This window comes from Camelina sativa, chromosome 7 (assembly GCF_000633955.1).
Source record: "Camelina sativa cultivar DH55 chromosome 7, Cs, whole genome shotgun sequence".
Lineage (NCBI taxonomy): Eukaryota > Viridiplantae > Streptophyta > Magnoliopsida > Brassicales > Brassicaceae > Camelina > Camelina sativa.
The window spans coordinates 19,424,487-19,445,866 of NC_025691.1; the positions used below are offsets into that span (position 1 = coordinate 19,424,487).

A 21,380-nucleotide genomic window follows, 5' to 3' on the forward strand; every position below is an offset into this window, starting at 1 on the left:
ACCAAGCCCAGCTGAGCAAGAGATAGAGAGCTTTCTCTTGAACGCCATCAACATGAGTTTCTTTGACCGGTTAAACATAGCTTGGAAAGTAATATTCCCATCGCCAGCTTCAAGAAGAAGCTCCAACGCAAGAATCGCAAAGCAGCGGCTCAAGATGATTCTCTTCTCAGACAGGTGTGACGTTAGTGATGAAGCTAAAAGGAAAATCGTCAACAACATTATCCACGCACTGTCTGATTTCGTAGAGATAGAATCAGAGGATAAAGTTCAGCTGAATGTCTCCACGGACGGTGACCTCGGGACCGTTTACTCAGTCACGGTGCCTGTTAGGAGGGTGAAACCAGAGTACCAAGACGTGGACGAGGCTGGAACCATAACCAACGTGGAATACAAAGACACTCGTGATGGTTCTGTTGATGTCAGGTTTGATTTTTATGTTCCGGAGTGATAAAAAAGGCTCTCGGGATTAGAGTTGTTATTTATTGGATAGTGTCTTTGTCTGTTTTGTGTTGGCTGTTCTTGAAGTTTAGTTTTGAGAGAACAAAAGACAGTTTCGTGACACTCCCCATGTATATATATGCAGCTTCTCTCTTATAAGTGTTAATTCTCATTTTAGTTTTCACACATTCTATCAAGTTAATCAGATTCAATCATTTACTTTAACCACAGACCGGATGATACGTTAAATTCAAACAAAAGTGTCTATGGCAAAAGTTAAATTGGACTAAGAACTAGAGGTTGCCAATTTGGATATTTTCGTTTCAGTTCGGATTAATCAAAACTTAGATACGAACCGAACGAAATCATCAACAATATTCATCAACCGAAAAAAACAATATTCATCATCAATATACTTAAATTCCAGATCTCTCAATTTGGTGAAAGCTTTCCTTTAAAGTTCTATCCCTATATGGGAAGCACTTTGAGAAAAATGCTGAGATGTCGTTGCTGGGGAGCTCCAGACATTTTTTAGCAATTTACCCCTATTTGGTAATCTATATTATTATTTTTGAAGTACATTTTGTGTTATGCTCTTGAAGTTTTGGTTATTTAATTTGTTTTATTTACAACATTAACCCCTAAAATAATTCCATAAATAACATTGCAGAGAAACTCAAATACTAAACTTTCTTAAATTGACCAACATTTGTTACATTTATTGCCATAAAATCTTAACAACATCTATACATTCCGATTTTTCCAAAAACAACTCTACCCACTAAAGTTTTAACCCATTACATCTCCAAAACTATTTTTATAGATGCTATAATCTCTCAAATTTAAATGACATACAACATATTTTCCATAAAAAAAGTTTACAATCTTCATAATTATATTAACATTAATAAATTTCCTAAACCGAAAATCCAATTTTAGAATGATTTGAAAACCAATATTCACAAATATTTAACTTTAGCAAGAAAACATACATTTAATTCAGTATATATTTTATTTAGAAACTGAATATTGTTTGGTAATAATATAAACAACTAAAAACGGAATACAATTAAATTTTGCTTTTATTGGTCTCGATAAAAGACTCCTTCCTCATCAAGCATATTTAGATATATAAATATCAACTTCAAAAACTATACAAAACATCTATAACCAAAACCTACAACCTCATATCTAAAAGAGAAATGGCTGCAACATTTGTTTTTTTGAGAGATGTCCGCCCTTACAAGACGGCATGGAGGGTGCAAGTGAAAGTCCTTCACTTGTGGCGTCAATACACAAGCAGCACTGCGGAAATCCTGGAGCTGATCTTGGCACTGTAAGAATCACACAAAAACATAATTTCCATATATTCTCTTTTATTATTCACATGAATCTTATTATGCTGCTTTAATCATTTCAGGGAATGAAAATCCAAACATCAGTCAAAAAAGACATGGTTACACGGTATGTTTGATTATTTTGATTTTTTTTTACGCAAAAACTTATTTTGATTATTATTTTTTCGCAAAAACTTATTTTGATTTTGGTGAGACGGGTTGGCATTAATCCCATATAGAGAGTTAAGTGGAATTGATTTTTTTTAAACACTTTTAGATGTGTACCAGGAGATAAATGTATTACTATACTATACATATACCACACGGGTTAAAACTTAAAACCTTGAAAACACTACAAAAATCCTATACTTTGAATACTTATATCAAATACCTGTAAAATTTATATTTTTAAAATTAATAAAATAATAATAAAATAACAAATAAATACAATATAAATTTTAAAATTTTAAAATTAAAAATATTGCCCTCGGTGTACCGCGAGTTAAATCCTTGTACTATTTACAATACATGCCATTATATGTTTAACCAAAAAATAATAAGAATAAATATTGTTACATTTTTCTTTTTTTAACCTGTACTAAATTTTGTTAATGTGTACTTTTAAAATTTTTTTAAAATGTAACATCTAATTTTATTAGTAAAAATAGTTATTCATCAAATAATATACCAAAATTTTTTCCCAAAAACTAAAAAAAAGAAATGAATGTAACAAAAAAATCAGCAAATTAAAATAAAAATTTGAACTTAACAGTACTCATATCTTTACATTTTATGTAAAAGCATATTACACTGAAAATTTCCAAAATTTTAAAAATATCTTTTTATTTATTTAATCATTTGTCCTGTTTCAATAAATTGAAGAAAAGACATGTTGCCATAAATAATAATATAATATCAATACTTGAATTAAAAATACTTTAATTATAAACTACGTTTGACAAAAATTTATATTAATTCAATAATTATAATTTTACTCCTGATAATTTTATTTAAATTGATTTATTCCGCGCATAAGTGCGGGTTGTTACCTAATTTGTCTAGGTTTTTGTAGCAAGGCACCCTTTCATCGAATAGAAAAAACTTTGATGACCATCGTTTCTTTTCCACCCATTTCTACAAGAAACTCACTGACCTATACAATGTTATCCTTTCAAGATTATTTTACTTGCACTTCTACTTCTATGATTCACATTATTTATGTCCCGTTTCTCTATGTCCTTACAAAATAGGGGAAAGGCGTGAGTGCGACAACTTTTGACAAGTTTAATTAGGAAGTGGTGGAAAAGTACTGATTTATTCAAAAAGGCTTATGCTTTTATACCAGTACACAAAGAGTAAGATATTTTACTTTCTGTCATGTGATACCAAAAACACCTTAATTTATTTCAATGGCTATTTTTAGGGGATAAACTTTACCTGTCTAACTAATGTTGTAGATTGTTTCGATAGGGATTTCAAATATTTTCTATATCATGGGGATTGACTATACTTAGCATGGATTCACTTGGATTACATGAAAGCCAACCAAATGTTGATCATATCAGCACGTGACAGCCATTGGCACTTATATAAACTTTGCAGGTTTCTACGAGATCAATATAAATATTTAAACCAAAGACAAGTTGAGAAAAGGAAAGAAGAAAGCTTTGACATCATTCCAAAGTTAGAAAAAAACATGCGGATATTCCAGGATAGTCTTGATAAAAACTAACTGAGTCTTGATTAGGCTAACAAAGCCTTGATAAGGCTAGAAGTCGTACATGTTTAGCACAACTAAACAAATTTTACAAATTTTGCTTAACCTTGTCATGTAAGAAATTTAATATTTAATTCTAAATTCTACGAAGATTAGGATACATGATTTAAAAAACACAACTAAAAGTCTATAGAATTAATTCGTTCAACCGATTCAACATCTAAGACTACAAAAACATTCAAAGTAGACCACCAAGTTACCTTGGTCCAATGGTAAAAGAAGCTAAATCTTGCCACCTAAATTCAAGTAGCATTGGCCACGAGAATTCGAGTAATATTAGTTCTAATGAACGAGTGTAAACATTGTTTTCCTTGGTCCCAAATATTAGTCTTGAGGCATAGAAAACCTCTCGGATAACCTTTTTTTTTAATTAAAAAAAAATTCCAAGTAGTATCAAACAATAAAATCGCGGTAAATTAATAATGATGAGACCATGACATTTTCTTAATTTATAGTAGTATTAATTTATCTCTAAAATATTATTTATTATTTTATAGTGTAAATTAATTATTATTAATAATTATATAGTGTAAATTAGTAAATTAATAATTATTAATTTATAGATATATATTTTAGTTGTTTAAATTCTTAAAAATTATGAATTGGGACTTTTTTAGCATAATGAGATTAGACTTTTGGATGTTATTAATTTCTGGTTTTAGAATTGAATTTGTAATATTTAGAAAATATTATTGACAATAAATTACAAATACTATAAACAAATTTACTTATACACATGAAATAAATAAGTTCAAATTTATGAATAATATTTTCAATCATCTTATTTTAATAGACTATAAAACTATAAAAAAGAAAATGATGCATATCTAAAAAGTGAAAACTTTTAAAAAAATTTTGCTATTTTTTTGACATGTTATAGAGTATTTTCTATTATTATAGTTTGAAAATACAACATAACAATTACTTTATAAATATGTATTCTAGGAGAAAATTCGAAATTTTACAGTATACACTATTATATCAGCATATATATATATATATATTTAAATTTATATGATTATAAATTGATGATAAAATTAGGGTCATATTTTACATGAGGATTTCAAAAAATTATTATCTTATTAAATGTTGTTACTTTTTTCAAAGGAAAAAATGCCAAAAAAACCCGAAGTTATTTTTATTTGGACTTTTAATACCCAATTGTTTTGGATTGGAATAAAAATACATCAAATAATAAAAACATGTCATTTAAAACCCAAAGCAATAAGTATTGTTATTTTCATACCTACGATTTTAATAAAATCAAAATTCCAATTTTACCCTGGTTATCTAATTAATTATCAATTTTTAATATAAAAATTCTCGGATTTCTGTTAACCATGTCAAACCAGAAGTTAAACCGGTTATATCTCTTATTCCTCCTCTCTAATCGTCGTTGCTCCGATCATTCCCAAAAACCAGGATTGATTCGAAAACCCACCACCACAATTGATTGAAGAGACGTCGTCTTTGATCAGATTGATCGGTGAAGATGATGAGATTTTAAAGGCTCAGTTTCATGAGTATAATCATATCTTAGATTTCTTTTATCAGATGATCGTTCCGAGAATCGAAGAAGAACTCGAGGAAGAAGAAGATGAAGAAAACAGAGTAAACGACAATGGCGGAAACAGAGCAATCAGGTTTCTGAGAGAGATTAAGCATCAATTCAAAAGGGTTTTCGCGTCTCAAACTGCGGATGTAATCTTGAGATTCCGGTGGAGAATCATATCATATCAAAGCTTCATGGCTATGAAACTTTCTGCTGATTATCTCTTCACAAGACAAGAACACGAGGCAGCAACAACAGGAACATCGGTTTCGGATCCGGATATCGAAAAGCCTCCTCTTGTAGAAGAGCTTGCAATCCCATCAGTCTCAGATCTCCACAAAGCCGGAGTTAGATTCAAATCAACAACGAACGGTCACGTTTAAACGGTTTCATTCAATTCAAACTCGGGTCAGTTTCACCTCCCTGTAATAAACCTAGACACATCAACACAGAAACAGTTCTTAGAAACCTCGTCGCTTACGAAGCTTCTTGAGTTTATGTTTATGGTTCTTGGCAGATTCTTGCGTTTTTGGCTGCGGTTTTGTTGATGGTGATGTCGGCGTTGAAAGCAGATTTGTGGGAGAGAGATGGGTATGAGTGATGATGTAAGGGTGAAAGTACTCAACTTGGTCGCAGTTTTTGAGAGTGAAGTTTTGGAAGAAGGAGTTCGTAGGGAGAAGAGATGAAAGGAGATCAGGAAGAAAGAAACAGATTGTTTCTTAATTTCTTTGTCTTGAGCAAGACATTTCTTGAGGCGGTGGTGATGAATAAGAGGAGGAGCGACGACAATTAGAGAGAGGAAAAGGAAGAAGAGAGATAACGGGGGCGACGCCAATTAGAGAGAGGAGAAGGAAGAAGAGAGATAACCGGGGTTAACTTCCGGTTTGACATAGTTAATAGAAAACGGATAATTTTTTATTAATAATTAATTAAATAATCAGGATAAAATTGGAATTTTGATTTTGTTGTAAAATCGTAGGTATGAAAATAATAGCACTTATTGTTTTAGATTTTAAATGACACGTTTTTATTATTTGATGCATTTTTATTCCAATCCAAAACAATTGGGTATTAAACGTCCAAATAAAAATAACTTCGGGTTTTTTTTGGCATTTTTCCCTTTTTTAATTCAACGCCAATAAAATTTATTAATTTATAGAATATTAATTTATTTCCAAAGAGACATTCAATTGACAACTTGATCAAAGCCATGTCTTTAGAAGAAGCAGATGAAACGTTCAATCTGTTGGACCTGCCTCAATTCTTATCAAAAGATACAAATTCTATGAGTTTAATAGGACGTCTTCTTAATCCGGATTGTCAAAACGTCTTGGATATTGTCCTCGATATGCCAAGGAAATGGCTAATATACGATCGGGTTAGGGGAGTTGCTCTATCCAAAGATAAATTCCAATTCATCTTCAAATATGAACAAGATTTGGAAAAGATCCTCAATTTGGGAGTGCATACGTATAATCAATGGTCTATTCTACTCGACATATGGGTTGAAAAGCCTCCACCTGCTTACCTTCAATCAACTCTAATTTGGGTTCAAATTCAAAACATACCAGTTAATCATCATACGAAGGAAGCAATCAAGGTTTTTGCTGAATTTCCAAGCCCAGTCATTCAGGCTGAGTATGATCCATCAATTTCTCAGAATAAGGACTTCGTTTGGGCTGAAATTCTCTTTAATGTCTTGAAGTTTCTTCGACGTTCCAAAGTGATAAATTTACTTTCGGGAGAAGCAATCACCATTCTATATGACTACGAAAGGATTCAGAAGAGATGCTACCATGTCTTATCCTCATCTTAATTCTGAGTTACCTTTAGATTTAGGAACAATCTTGTTAGGCAAAAGAAAAGGTTCTTTAGAAGGCAATAATATCCACAAAGTGGCCAAGACCACAAATCTTAAGATGGTCCCAATTGAGGGACCATCCAAAATCTAATGAGCTTACTAAGCTGGAATTGTCAAGGTTTGGGACGGTCTCAAGACTTGAATATTCCTAGACTCAAGGAAATACGTAAAGAACATTTCCCTGATATTTTGTTTCTGATGGAGACTATGAATAGTAGTAATGTGTTGATAGATATTCAGGAATGGTTAGGCTATGATAGAGTGTTTACTATCAATCCTATAGGAAAGAGTGGAGGGTTGGCTTTATTTTGGAAAAACAATGTTGATATAACCTTTCAGTTTGTGGATAAGCATCTTCTCGACATCCATGTTCAGTTTGGTTCTACAAATTTCTTTGTATCGTGTGTTTATGGTGACCCTTTGTTCACATCAAGATCTCTTGTTTGGGAAAAACTTGTGAGTATTGGTATTTAACAGAAAGAAAGCTGGTGTATGATAGGAGATTTTAACAAAATTTTAAACAATGGAGAGAAACTGGGCTGCCCTAGACGAAGCGAAGCCTCTTTCTTACCTTTTACTGATATGCTTAGGAACTATGATATGACTGAAATACCATCTTATGGTAATAGCTTCACTTGGGAAGGAAGGCGAAATGATTTGTGGATCCAGAGTAAGTTGAATAGATGTTTTGGGAATAAAAATTGGTTTAAATTATTTCCAGCATCTAATCAGAAATTTCTAGATAAGAGAGGTTCAGAACATAGGCCCATTTTAGTTAAGCTTCTATCCTCCAGTAGTCCTTACAGAGGGAATTTCAGATTTGATAAGAGATTTCTAAATAAGCCTCTGGTAAAAGAAGCTATTTCCTCTTTTGGCTTAATTCTAGTTCGTCTTCAACCTCCTCAGTTTCGGATAAGCTTCGTAGTTGCAGGAAAGTTCTGAGTAACTGGAAAAAGGAAAATTGCTTAAACTCTTTAGATAAGATCAATCAGCTTCAGACTGCTTTAGAACAAGAACAATCATCTGCTTTCCCTTCCTCTTATCAAGTTCATTACCTAAAGAATTAGTTGATTGTTGCTTATAGAGAGGAAGAATCTTACTGGAGCCAACAAATTCGTGAAAAATGGTTACAGGAAGGTGACTGTAATACAAAAAAAAATTCATGCTTCAGTTCAAGCAAATAGATCAAGAAACATGATTCAAGCATTGATGGATAGTAATGGTAACACTCAAAAATCAGAAGCTTCTAAGTAACACTCAAAAATCAGAAGCTTCTAAGGAAAAAGTTGCTATAACTTACTTCACTGAGTTGTTCCCGTCAACTAATCCACAAAATTTTGATTGGTTATTTCATGATTTCCAATTAAAAGTTACTACTTAAATGAATGAAACCTTAATAAGTTCAATGACTAGTACATGGAGTGGCATTACTAGTCAAAGCAATATGCTAGGAAGCGGTCATACCTCCCACCCAACTAAGGCCCCATGAGCGGATGGTATGACAGGTTTATTCTTCCAAAAGTATTGGGATATCACAGGACCTCAAATTACTTTGGAATTTCAGAGATTCTTTAATTCTAGCACTTTTCCTTCTGAATGAAATTACACTCAGCTTTGTCTCATACCTAAAGTCCGGAATTCCAAGTTAATGTCAGACCTCATGTCCATTAGTTTAGCTCAGATATATACAAGATCATATCCAAGATCCTAGCCTCAAGACTGCAACCTCTCTCCTACCCGACATAGTATCTCCGACTCAGTCTGCCTTTGTTTCCAAAAGATTAATTTCTGACAACATATCCATTGCTCATGAATTGGTACATGCTTTGAGAACTCATCCTTCAATTTCTTACGAGTATATGGCAATAAAATTGGATATGTCTAAATCTTTCGATATGCTGGAATGGAATTATCTTTGAGGGTTACTAAATGCATTAGGGTTCCATCAAAAATGGATTCAATGGATTATGTTCTGTGTTTTGTTTGTGACATACTCAGTATTGATAAATGATCAATCTTATGTGATAATATCTCCTCAAAGAGGTTTGAGACAAGCTGATCCTATTTCTCCATTTCTTTTTGTGCTTTGTACGGAAGGTCTTACTCATATGTTGAATAGAGCTGAAACAGCAGGAACAATTCAAGGAATGTCGTTTTCTCCTTCTGGACCCTCTATTCACTATCTTCTCTTTACTGATGATAGCCTTTTTAGCTGTAAAGCTTCTCTTTACCAGGTGGAATCTCTCCAACAAATTTTACGATCTTATGGTGATGCATCTCGTCAAAGGATTAATGTGAACAAATCATCACTAACTTTTGGCTCTAATGTGGATCAACAAACTCAACATTCTATTAAGTTGATGACTGGTATTCATAACGAAGGAGGGGCCGGATCATACTTAGTGTGGGAACTGAGATCGAACCTCTGTTCCCGGAGTGTTTCTTGAATGGGAGTGCTTACCACCGTTTAGCTCCGAACTGAATAAAAGTGTAAAACTATTGCGAAGTGAAAGTAATATATTATTGCTCAAAATGAAAGTTTTTCCTCCCCCTTACAATGTTTCTTCCTACATACTTATAATCTAGCAAGACAGTTAATGCTCCCTAAAATCACTCGGTCAATCACGCACTTCACTTATGACGTCCAGTTGTCGAGATCTTTGACCGTATCTCCGAGCCCCGAAGTGAATTAGTCCTCCTGCACCTCGCTGCTACTTCTTCTTACCGGGCCTCTCTCATTCTCGTGCAAATTGGGCCCATTACTTGTCCTAGCCCACTTCGTCTTGCTTGGGCCCAATTGAAGGAACCAAAGTGAACATCCGTGGTACCAACACTTAGGTCTTCCATAATGCTTTAGTAGTTTTAAAGTTGATATGATAGATTATATTTTTGATCGATTGAAGTCAAAGTTATCCGGCGGGTTTGAATGTGAACCAACCCGACCCGTTTTTTTTTAATCTCAATATCTAGTGATCTCATACTCACTAGCAACCTATCTCAATCAATAACAATAGCGGATAACAATAATAAACCCAAAAATCAATAACCATTAAAGAAATAACATAATATCAATCCAACAACAATCGAGGAACATAAAACAAATCATAAACCAGCAATCCTTACATCCGTTCTAGACCACTAAGTTCCACTGTAGCATCCTAACAAAGACACAGAGCAAACAACCGAGCTTTTAGAACATCCTCCTCTTCATAGCCTTGATTACATGATCACACTTTGCCTTTACCTACACCGCAAACACAAATTGAGATGCATGAGTATTTTATAAACATTCAGTGAGGCAATCCTCCCATCTACTTGGATATATACACAAGCAATTGAGATACTCTAACCATCAAGTAACAATCAACAAACAAACCAGGAACTGCATCAACCGACACCATCCATGCATCGACCGACACCAACATGGGTTGCATCGACTCACACAAGCTTGCATAGACTGATGCAAGACTAACCAGCATCGACCGACACTAACACTGCATCGACCGACACATGCTCGACATTTTACGAAATCCCTAGTTGCATTGATCGACGCCTTTACATGGCATCAACTGATGCTCCTAGGTCAAATCGCACCATCCTCACAATTGCATCGACCGATACACAAAGTGCATCGATCGACGCACCTGTCGAGCATCACTTTTTCCCGAAGCTTCTCGCCGGATCATCGTTCCTAAACCATCAAAAACTCGATCTCAAGCCACAAGTAAGCTTCACAAAGCCTCAAATAACGTTATAACAAGCCAAACAACACATAAACAAGCAGATGAGAGAAAACTCAAGCTTATATAAGTCATGGTCATAAACTCACCTTTGCCAAGAAGATTCTGAACCTCAAACAAGAAGATCTACCCTCCTAGGAAACTCCTACAATGATCCGGGCTTCAGATCTCCCAAAAACAACCACCAAAATCCAAGAATCTCACCAAAACACTTAAGAACTCTAGAACTTTTTTTCTCTCTTTCTTTTTCCTCGAAAGCGGCTAAAAAACACTAATGACGACAAACAACTCGACTTAAGGGTCTCCCATTCCCCAAAACACAGCTAACACACGCGTTTAACTTAAGTCGAACCGCACAAAACCGACCTTGCATCGATCGACACTACACTAGCATCGATCGATGCACATCCCAAACCGGAATTCCGGTTCACGAATGTTACAGAACGTACCTTATCTCTTGGGGGCAAAGAAATTATTTTGAAGGCAATAGCAATGGCTCTACCTATTTATGCAATGACTTGTTTCAAGGTGCCTATGGCAACCTGTGAAAAAATTACCTCTGGAATGACTAGTTTTTGGTGGAATTCTTTGGAACACAAGAGAAAGATACACTGGATAAGCTGGGAGAAGCTTTGTTTAACAAAAGAGCAAGGAGGAATAGGTTTCAAGGATTTGCAAGCTTTTAATCAAGCATTATTAGCCAAACAAACATGGAGGATAATTCAATATCCTGACTGCCTATTTGCTAAAGTTATGAAAAGTAGATATTTTGTTAACAATGAGAATTTAACAGCAGTAATGGGCTATCAACATTCCTATATCTGAAGAAGTGTTCTGCATGGCCGAGAACTTCTAATGAAAGGATTAAAAAGGATGATTGGTAATGGTCAAAATAATTATGTTTGGGCAGATCCATGGATTTTCGATGAAAGAAGAAGAATTCCTCTAATGAAAAATATCTTCATCAATTTGGACTTAAAGGTATCATTTCTAATTGACTTCTCTATCAAAAATTGGAAAAGAGAATTATTAGAGTTATTTTATCCAAGAGATGTGAGTATTATCTTAGCAAATAAGCCAGTGATTTCAAGATCTGATTTGTGGAGCTGGATATATACTAAAACTGGAGATTACTCAGTCAAGTTCGGCTATGACCTAGCATGTATATTGAAAAAGCATGATCTGCTTTTTGAATTTGAAGCGCGACCCTCTCTCAATGTTTTAAAGACTCAGGTGTGGTCTTTACAAACTTCTCCAAAAATTAAAAATTTTGTTTCGAGAGCATTAAGTGGGGCAATTGCTGTTGCAGATAGATGAGAAAGTAGAGGGTTGAGTAAAGACGTGAGATGCCAGTTTTGTGTACTAGAAAAAGAGTCTATAATCATGTTTTACTCTCTTGTTCTATTGCTAGACAAGTCTGGGCTCTATCGGATTTTTCAGTCCCTGAAAGGGGTTTCATAATACCTCTGAATTCGCTAATCTCTCCTACTTAATGACTACAGAGAAGAATCAAAACCTTCCCCTTTATATCAGGAGGAGTTTCCCTTGGATACTTTGGTATCTTTGGAAACACGGGAATGATTTCTTTTTTTTAAGGTAAATCAAAGGATTTAATGGCATTGGTTATCAAAATCAGAGAGGAAGAAACATCTTCGTTTCACGCTCAAGGTATAGAAACTCGTTATGTTAGTTCTAAAGTTTTTGACAGAGGAAAGGTTCAGTTGGATTGGATTAATCCGTCTAGGTTATGGCTGATATGCAATATCGGGATGGCCTGGTGTAAACATTCTAGAATAGGTGGTTTTTTTTGGGTTTTAAGAGATTGGACAGGCACAGTTAGGATGCATAGTCGGCGGTCATTCTCTAACATTTCATGCTTGTTGGATGCTAAGTTTCAGAGTATTTTGTGGGCTATAGATAGCATGGCTTCTCACAGAATTAATCAAGTGATCTTCTTTTCTGAAGCTTTTGAAATGGTAAATGCAGTTAACAATCCTCAAGAATGGCCTTCATTCAAATATCATGTTTCAGAATTTAGAAGAAGTCTTAGTTTTATAAAGGACTGGAAAATGGAGATCACTCAATCTTCTTCAAATAAAGGAGCTTACTATATTGCCCGTAGTGTACTTATATAATCTTTTCCAGTCCTATGTATCAATGGGTGCTCTAGCTTGGCTTAAACCTCTTTTTGATTTAGAAGGGAGGAATCAGTTCTAAGTTGGTCTCTGGGTTCGGGTTAGACCTTTGTTTAAATATACCTTAAATCTTTCGTTTATCTAAAAGGAAGAGGTTTGATTAATAGTTCCTTGTCCTTTATACAAATATTTTACTTAGGAAGTTGACTTTCTCCTTTCCCACCTTTCCATTATCTTCTTACCATCTTATCTCGCTTTATCCAACCTTTTTGTTTCTACTGCAGTTTATTTTTTACTCCTTGAACCTGCAATTTGGATAACGCTCTCAGTATTTTATGGTTTTTATTCCACTTTACTCCTCTTCTCTTAACCCTCTTTTACCTCCATATATAAAGAACCATTTCCGGATTTTTAAAACTCATCGTCTAGCCAAAATGGAAAATGATCTGTGGGATGAACTTCAATATTTTGCATTAGGGAGAGACGACCCAGAGCTTTTAATTCCAAACTTAGACTATGAAGAAGTCCTAGCCAGCAACAAGTTAAGTTTGATTGCGAGAACTCTCAATCCAGTGTATCAGAACTTGTTTGAAGTAGCCGAAAATCTTCCTACAGCTTGGGGTCTATCTTCATCCATTCATGGCAGAGTTTTGGACGACTGTATTATACAGTTTCGATTTCAATCCGAAAGAGATTTGGTCTCAGTCCTACGCTTTCAACCATGGTGCTTCAATAGATGGTTTGTTGCACTGCAAAGATGGGATGACTTACCAAGATTGGATTTCTTAACATCCATAGATCTTTGGGTCCAAATCCGGGGTGTTCCCTTACTTATATCTCTGCAAAATCTATTCGCAGGATAGCTAGATCCTTAGGCGACCTTGTGGAACTGGACTATGAAGATTCAGTTACAAACTAAGTTTCATTTAGCCCTGGGCAAATAATCCAAAACCGAACAAACCGAACCGAACCAATCCGAAAAACCGATTTGGATCGAATTTGGTTTCTCTATAAAAACCGATCTGAACCGAAATCCGATCGGTTATCTGTTAAACCGAATCCACAATTAATTTCAGTACATTTGGGTTTAAAGATTCATATTATTTTTGGGCCGGAGCCCATTGGTTATAAAAATTTGAAGTTTAATCGCGGGAAGGGGGAGTCGAACCACGAACCCTAAGGTTATGGATCACTCGCTAAAGGCTTCTGAGCTATCGCAGCGTTGTGATTATATTTTCTGAGTCATATATATAAGGTTCGGTTTCAATTCGGATTTTTAAAAAAAAATTGAAAACCGATCCGAATCTGAACGAATCCGAACCGATCCGATCCGAAAAACAGTCGGTTTCTAAATGGATTCTATACATCCCAATCCAAAAAATCCGAAATCCAAAAAATTTGATCCGATCCGAACCAAAAATCCGAAAGCCTATGGCTTATTTCATTTAAAAGAGTGAAAAGTAAGGTTTCTATAACTGATCGTTTCAGGGTTTTTTAGAAGGGCGAGGTTTCAATCGGGTGATAAAGCTATGATTGGTTTTCAGTACGAGAAGATGGAAAAAAATTGCACTAACTGCTGCAAAATTATGCATCCTACTTCCAGGTGTCCCTTTGAACCTGTCAATCCTAATCTTTTCAACAATCACCGTAATCAGGCTCATCAAAAAAGAAATAAAGAGTTCGAAGAGACGGTCCCTGCTCCTAATTCTCAACCATCAAGCCTTGTCGCTCAAGTTCATGTTCTCAAAGAGGTGATGCAGGAGAATCATGTACCTTAAACTAAGAAGAAATCAGGTCCTTAATATGTCTTAGCCTTTCCTCATTTTGAGCTCTCCAGAAAAGAAGAGTCTACAGGCTCAAATTCAGCTGGTGATTATAATCCCAAGCACCACTCTAAATTCGAAGTAGGAGAATGCTCAAAAAGAAGATTGGATATTAATCCAAAAAAGGAACTCCTTATGAAAAAAAAAATATCAAGCTTGTCAGATCATGAAAGAGAGGTTAATCATGAACCTCCTATCCCTCTTTAAACACTATACTAAGTTCTGTCAAGAATAACTTTTTGGCGTATTTAGTTTACTCTCAGTTTAGGCATGATGGCCTTTTAGGTTCTGAATTTTTTGGAGATGTGCATATCATTAATCGGGAAGGTTCTAGGCTATGCATTGACAAGCTGAATGACAGTTATTAGACTAGACTCTCTTTACCCTTATTTTGATTATACAATAACGTCATCTAAGCTTTGTAGTCTTGTTTTCATTTCGTTTAACTTTCCGTTGTATGTTGTTGTGTGTGGATCTATACTCAACAATACAAGGTCCGGCCCGTTAACGATCCATAAAGGTCCAAAGAATATTAAAGCCTGAACAAAGGTATATCGGTCTTTCCGAAGATACGAACCGACAAAGTATTCTATAAATAAAGGTGTACAATGTTAGGGGAGGGATCAGCGAAAAAGGAGGAGAAAGGTTTAGTAAAACGACAAGTAATTGACTGCGTTTCCGTCTAAAATTTGAAATCGACGAGCTAGTTAGCTTGTTGTTTTCACTCGTCTAACACACTTTGTATCCCGACTTTATTTTGCTCTGACACCGAATTATAAAGAGGATTTCAACATCCTTTTTATCGAATTAAAATCTTAATTGTTACCAATCTGGACATCAACATATGTGTAAAATGTGTTGTATATGTTCGGTTCACAATAGCCTGGATTTCTTGCTATTGGGTTTTATAAAATAATTCTTTTATGAGTAAAATATTAATTTATTTAGGTTTTACAAGTTGATCTATAAAATATCTCTAATATATATTTCTATTTTTTTTTGTAAAATAAAATAATTCTAAAATAGAGCATGAATAAACATAAGAAAATAGTCGTGAGAATAAAGTTACTCTATATATAGAGCAACATGTTGCTCTATAGTCTATAATATAGATTTGATTGGAACCCGTTTGTGAGTGGAACCCGAATTTTTAAAATTGCTCAGGTGTTCTGTTCATCAATCGCCTCCAAAATTTGAACTTTGGGATTTTGAAATTCAGGGGGTGAGTCTTATTTCTTCTAGAGTGGCGTTTAGATTTTAAGATTCGTTCCGCTTCAGAGGTTCTTGAGGAAGTGGGGTTTGGGTATTTCTGGGTTTTGAAACATGAGCCGAGGAGATCGACTTCAATTTGAAAACCCTATAGAGGATGCGGTTTCGAGGCTCAGATTCTCACCAGAATCAAACAATCTCCTTGTTGCTTCTTGGGATTCCGTAAGTTTCCTTCTCTTTCTCTTTCTCGGATCTCTTAATCGAGAGACACTGACGAAAATGTTGTTGATTTTGTGTAGTATCTGAGATTGTATAATGTGGAGAGCTCTTCGCTTAGTCTAGAGTTGTACTCTCAAGCTGCTCTTCTTGATTGCTGTTTCGAGGATGATTCAACTTCGTTTTCCTCTGGCTCTGATGGATTTATCCGAAGGTTTGCAATTTTTTTCTTAACCAACATTTTCAAATTGGGATGCTTTTGTTTTTGTATGAAAGTGAGCAAATTTGTTACCTTTTTCATGAAAAGATCTGATTTTTTTATATTTGTATAGAATTTAGAACCCACCTAGGCTCATTTAATGGTAAACACTACTATTCTTGTTATAAGGAACTCATGTGTGTTATAATGGTAAACACCCACCTAGGCTCATTTGTATGAAGGATGAATCTACATATTTGAAATGGAGATTGAGTGCTTTAAAAAAATTGTTTTTGTCAGGTACGATTTAAACGCCGGAACAGTTGATACAATTGGAAGACATGATGACATTGCAACATCCATTGTATACTCTTGTGATAAAGGTCAGTTTGTTACACTTTAAGTAAGTAGTAATGATTGTTTCATTTATGTTGCATTGTATCTGTCTTTTACCAGAATTCAATTGGTGTGAAGTGCTTAATTGTTGTCAGTTTGATCAGTAGATTCTCAGATGCTGATTGACAAATGAATGTCCTAAAGCATTTATACACCTCTCCCTTATAGGCTGAATATATGATATTGGATAAATTTCTCTGTTGTATTACGAAATGATATTAGATTACATGTATGTTGGTGCCACTAGTAAGTTAAAATAGGATCTCTTGTCATTTGTGTGATTTGGCATCTGTCTTTTGCCGGATATTGATGGACAAATGAATGTCCTAAAGCATTTATAGACATACCTGCAGCCAAATCACTTCTTTTATAGGTTGAATAAAAGATATTGGATAATTTTCTCTGTTGTATTACGAAATGCTATAGATTACAAGTAGAGGTTTGCGCCACTACTTAGTTATAATAGGATCTTTGGTCATTTTTATGAAATAGATACACATTTCTTAGTTTTCAGAGGAATTTTTTTTTCAGGTTTTGAGTTTTGAACCAGAGACTTTGATAAACGTTATAGACATTGTGTTATACAATGTTGTTTGGCAAATTGATTCATAAGTCATTTGACTTTAATCGGCGTGATGCGTCTCAGGTGAAGTTATATCTACTGGCTTGGATGAGAAGATCAAATTCTGGGATACAAGACAAAGAGAAAGTCTTGTATTTACGACTGATGCTAGTGCAGCAGTGAGATGCATCACTGTATCTGGAAACAACCTTGTTGTTTGCATGGATGCTTCAATTCATATTTACGATTTGCGTAACTTAGATCAAGCTTTTCGATCGTGTGCATCCCAAGTGGAGGTGCCAATCAGATGTGTCACCTCTGTACCTTATTCCAGAGGTAAATATACATAGTTTCAAGAATCTGTGATTTTGGGGTTATGTGGCCACAGTTTACATTTATTTTATAAAGACCAGGGCTCATGTTTGGTTTGATTCCTAAGATGTTTATTGTTGCCATTGAACAGGATATGCAGTTGGGTCAGTAGATGGACAAGTAGCTGTAGATTTCCCTGATACATCGTGCCCAAGTGAGACTAAGTAAGTGATGACTGACCACAATATGAAAGTTGAAACATACAAAATGATCATTTTGGTCATCCACTGGTTTGGATTCAGTCTTTTCTCTAATTAAGTGTACCATAAATTCATGGCAGATACAGTTTCCGATGTCACCCCAAGTGTAGAAATGGAAGAATTGATGGTGTAAGCGTAAACGCTGTCGAATTTAGCCCATGGTAAGTTTCCCTCACTCACCATATAAGAAGGGTACATATGATTTGATCATATCGTTGACTCTTTTCTTGTTGCCCACAGTGGGTCAGGTACTTTTGTGACTGGGGACAATGAAGGCTATGTGATCTCATGGAATGCTAAAAGCAGAAGAAGACTCTTTGAGGTTTCAAACGAACACTAAAAACATGACTTGTTCTCTCTATATATTCCTTCTTGCTCTTTAATTATTTTCCCTCTGTAAAATCATTTGTGTTTTGTTGACAAAAGTTGCCAAGGTACTCAAACAGCATCGCATCGTTAGCATACAACCACACTGGAAAGCTCTTGGCTGTTGCATCAAGCCACACTTACCAAACAGCTAACGAGAAGTAAGTCCCACTCTTCCTCGTTTAGTTTCATCATCACACTCACACAGTGACAGTACATAGTAAAACACTTGTTTCAATATATACCTCCTCGTGTGTTTTGCAGGGAAGAAGCACCTCAAGTGTTCATACACAGGCTTTGAGAAGATTTGTTAGCTTCTTGAAATCCTCAGGTCTCTCTACTAGTTGTATCTATATTTTTGTTTGTTTGTTCTTTAGTAGCACGTTGTTTAGGTCGGCTAAGTTGTTCTTTAGTAGTTACTTGCTCCACAGAATTGACTCGTTTCAACATGTAATGATTGTATCATCATCTCTCAAGTCTCTGTGTTTTATGTATAAGCATAACCCAACTTGATTTAGACTTTTTAGTTAACTAAACTATTTAAGATTTAATTAATTAAAATTGATAGAATCTTTACAGGACCGCGTAATATTTACGATCTGACTTTTATTTATTTAATTAAGAAAAAAAAGAAACAAAAAAAAGCCGCACGTGTATGGCTCGCGTCAACCTCACGCGATATGTCAAGTAAATCTGAACCCTTGAATAAATTGTAAAAGGATACAAATCCAACGGCTGAAGAAGAGTAATAATTTTTGAATACGCAACCCTAGATCTATAAAAATTGAACTCTCCACTCGCTTAACTCTGCAACACACACTTGCTCGCTCTCAAATCAAAATTTGTGTATCTCTTCCAATAGAACCATCATGTCGGACGACGAGCACCACTTCGAATCAAGCGACGCCGGAGCTTCTAAGACTTATCCTCAACAAGCCGGTAACATCCGTAAAGGTGGTCACATCGTCATCAAGGGACGTCCCTGCAAGGTTTTTTTTGCTTTCTCTTTCGTTTTGATTAATATTTTAATATCTTCCTGGATTGTATTAGGTCACCCTGATCGTTGTGATGTTTGAGGTTTAGTGATTTGGAATTGTGTTCTGGTGTGTTTAGTTCTGAGAGAGATCTCTGTTTTTTTTTTGTTTTGGGTAATTATGGCTTAAATAGGGTTTTGAATTTGCTTGATTCAATTGTTATAGGTTTAGTGCTTAGTGCTTAGAACTGTTTTTGAAGTTATGATTATTTTGGAATTGGTTAATTGAATTGGTGCTTTTGCGTTGGGTTTTATAATAATATATATAGGTGGTTGAGGTATCAACTTCAAAGACTGGGAAGCACGGTCACGCCAAATGTCACTTTGTTGCCATTGATATCTTCACTTCTAAGAAGCTCGAAGATATCGTTCCTTCTTCCCACAATTGTGATGTGCGTCCTGTGATGATCCCTTCCCATTGAATTTATGTGTTTTAAGTTTGTAATTTTTTACTCTAATTCTGTTTCTTTTTGGCAGGTTCCACATGTGAACCGTGTTGATTACCAGTTGATTGATATCTCTGAAGATGGCTTTGTATGTGACACTCGTTCTTTTTTAGTCCAGCTTTGTGTGTTTTGCCTTTGTTCATATGCTTAAAATGAATGGGTTTTGTTCTTTGATTACATTACAGGTTAGTCTACTTACTGATAATGGTAGCACTAAGGATGATCTGAAGCTGCCAACAGATGAAGCTTTGCTCACTCAGCTCAAGAATGGATTTGAGGAGGGCAAGGATATTGTTGTTTCTGTAATGTCTGCAATGGGAGAGGAGCAGATGTGTGCTCTCAAGGAAGTTGGTCCCAAGTAATAATGAAGTAATCATTTTGTCTTGACAGAGTCGAATGTTTTTTAAGAACAAAATTTGGTACTTTTTTTTTTTTTGTCTTCTTAGTTATTTAAGCCCATGTGTTTTCATGTACGGCACTTACATCTCTATCTTACTATTGGTTTTGGTTGTGGAGAAGTTACTGTTGTTGACAGTTCCAAACCGACTGTTATACTCCCTATGTGCAATGTCATATTTTTAGATCCTTAAGGGGCCTATGTCATTTTTGATTGTGGGTATGTCAATATACTTGTGATCTCTCTCTTTTAAGTAAGTTGTCACTAACTGTTCGAATACTAATGGAGGAAGTTTCATCAACTTGTGTTAGTGACAAATCCCAAAGAGTGAACTCGTGCTTGATCTGAAATTTCAATATTATTGTTCAAATGAAGTTAAATGTTTGAAAACCAAGTTTTGCTTGTGGTAAGGATTAAGGTTGTAATGGCATTTCGATCTTAAACCTTAACAATGCGTAGCTCGTATTGCACAATTGCCAATAGTGGATTATGCCTTCAACCGATATTTTCAACCGTTTAGCAGTCAGCTAAATCTTACAGAAATTAAACAATTCAATACATAAGAATTATTACAAATTGACGATTTGTCATTCACGTTTGTTGAAATAACGTTTTAGTTTTTTTAAAAGGTTTGTTGAAATAAACAATTTAACAAAAATATATCTATATATATAAAGTTAACTTTACTCACTTCTCCTTCTTTCACATCAGCATCCACTTAATCAATTTTTTTTACATAAAAAAAATATTATTTTTAATATCCATTTATTGCATATTTATTAATTATAATTTATAATAGTAAAAAATAAATAAAAAATGAATTAACTAAAATTAATTAAATTTTAAAATAGTATAAACAATAATTAATCTTTTAGTAAATAATAAAATAATACTATAAATTTGTTTTAGTAATAATGTTATTATTAAAATTATAACCAAAAAATGATTGTATTCAAAACTTAGAATGGATTAATGAGTTTTAGAATGTAAGTAAGATTTTCATGCAAGGTGGAGTTAAAAAACAAGTTATGTAATTGAATTTATAAAAATCTAAACATGAAAATAAAATTGAAGTGAAACATTAATTTCTAAGAAACATATACCATAAAGATGTATTATTAAATTTTACTTATAAGAAAGAAAACATTAATTACTTAACTTAATTTAACTTAAAATTTTTGATCTAAACCAAATACATTGTAAGGGGCACATTTTTTTTTGGGAAAACTATGAAAAAGAATTTTGAAAAAAAATACTTTATCTAAAAAAACAAAATCAGTGGTCAGAAAATATAGAAAAAATGATATGCAAACTGTTACAA

The 21,380-nt window shown here is 34.4% G+C and overlaps 3 protein-coding genes across 5 annotated transcripts in view; all 3 read left to right on the top strand.

Moving 5' to 3' along the window:
- Window positions 1-622, top strand: part of LOC104701568 (cell division topological specificity factor homolog, chloroplastic-like) — a 6,237-nt gene extending 5,615 nt beyond the window's left edge. The window contains exon 3 of one of the 3 annotated variants that reach the window (XM_019227719.1): window positions 23-622. In XM_019227719.1, coding sequence (XP_019083264.1) covers window positions 23-448 — 426 coding nt within the window. In that variant the 3' untranslated portion in view covers window positions 449-622. Of the gene's footprint in view, window positions 1-2 lie in introns of all 3 variants that reach the window. The other 2 variants (XM_010417283.2, XM_019227718.1) reach the window with 2 other exon arrangements.
- On the top strand, window positions 15,728-18,703 carry LOC104701569 (mitotic checkpoint protein BUB3.3). The gene is made up of 9 exons (XM_010417284.2): window positions 15,728-16,094; window positions 16,172-16,302; window positions 16,588-16,670; window positions 17,330-17,581; window positions 17,709-17,781; window positions 17,898-17,978; window positions 18,058-18,139; window positions 18,244-18,344; window positions 18,448-18,703. Exons 1-9 carry the CDS (start codon window positions 15,987-15,989, stop codon window positions 18,482-18,484), a joined length of 948 nt encoding a protein of 315 aa, XP_010415586.1. The 5' UTR covers window positions 15,728-15,986; the 3' UTR covers window positions 18,485-18,703.
- On the top strand, window positions 18,980-20,267 carry LOC104701570 (eukaryotic translation initiation factor 5A-3). The gene is made up of 4 exons (XM_010417286.2): window positions 18,980-19,172; window positions 19,486-19,608; window positions 19,694-19,750; window positions 19,848-20,267. The coding sequence occupies exons 1-4, from the start codon at window positions 19,053-19,055 to the stop codon at window positions 20,022-20,024; spliced, it is 477 nt and encodes a 158-aa protein (XP_010415588.1). The 5' UTR covers window positions 18,980-19,052; the 3' UTR covers window positions 20,025-20,267.

Excerpts from the sequence above, each read along its gene's own strand:
- LOC104701569 (XM_010417284.2), top strand. The coding sequence starts at position 15,987 with ATGAGCCGAGGAGATCGACTTCAATTTGAAAACCCTATAGAGGATGCG. Across the intron at positions 17,582-17,708 it reads CTCTGTACCTTATTCCAGAG|GATATGCAGTTGGGTCAGTA; the intron begins GTAAATATACAT and ends GCCATTGAACAG. Across the intron at positions 17,782-17,897 it reads TCGTGCCCAAGTGAGACTAA|ATACAGTTTCCGATGTCACC; the intron begins GTAAGTGATGAC and ends AATTCATGGCAG.
- LOC104701570 (XM_010417286.2), top strand. The coding sequence starts at position 19,053 with ATGTCGGACGACGAGCACCACTTCGAATCAAGCGACGCCGGAGCTTCT. Across the intron at positions 19,173-19,485 it reads TCAAGGGACGTCCCTGCAAG|GTGGTTGAGGTATCAACTTC; the intron begins GTTTTTTTTGCT and ends TAATATATATAG. Across the intron at positions 19,751-19,847 it reads ATATCTCTGAAGATGGCTTT|GTTAGTCTACTTACTGATAA; the intron begins GTATGTGACACT and ends ATTACATTACAG.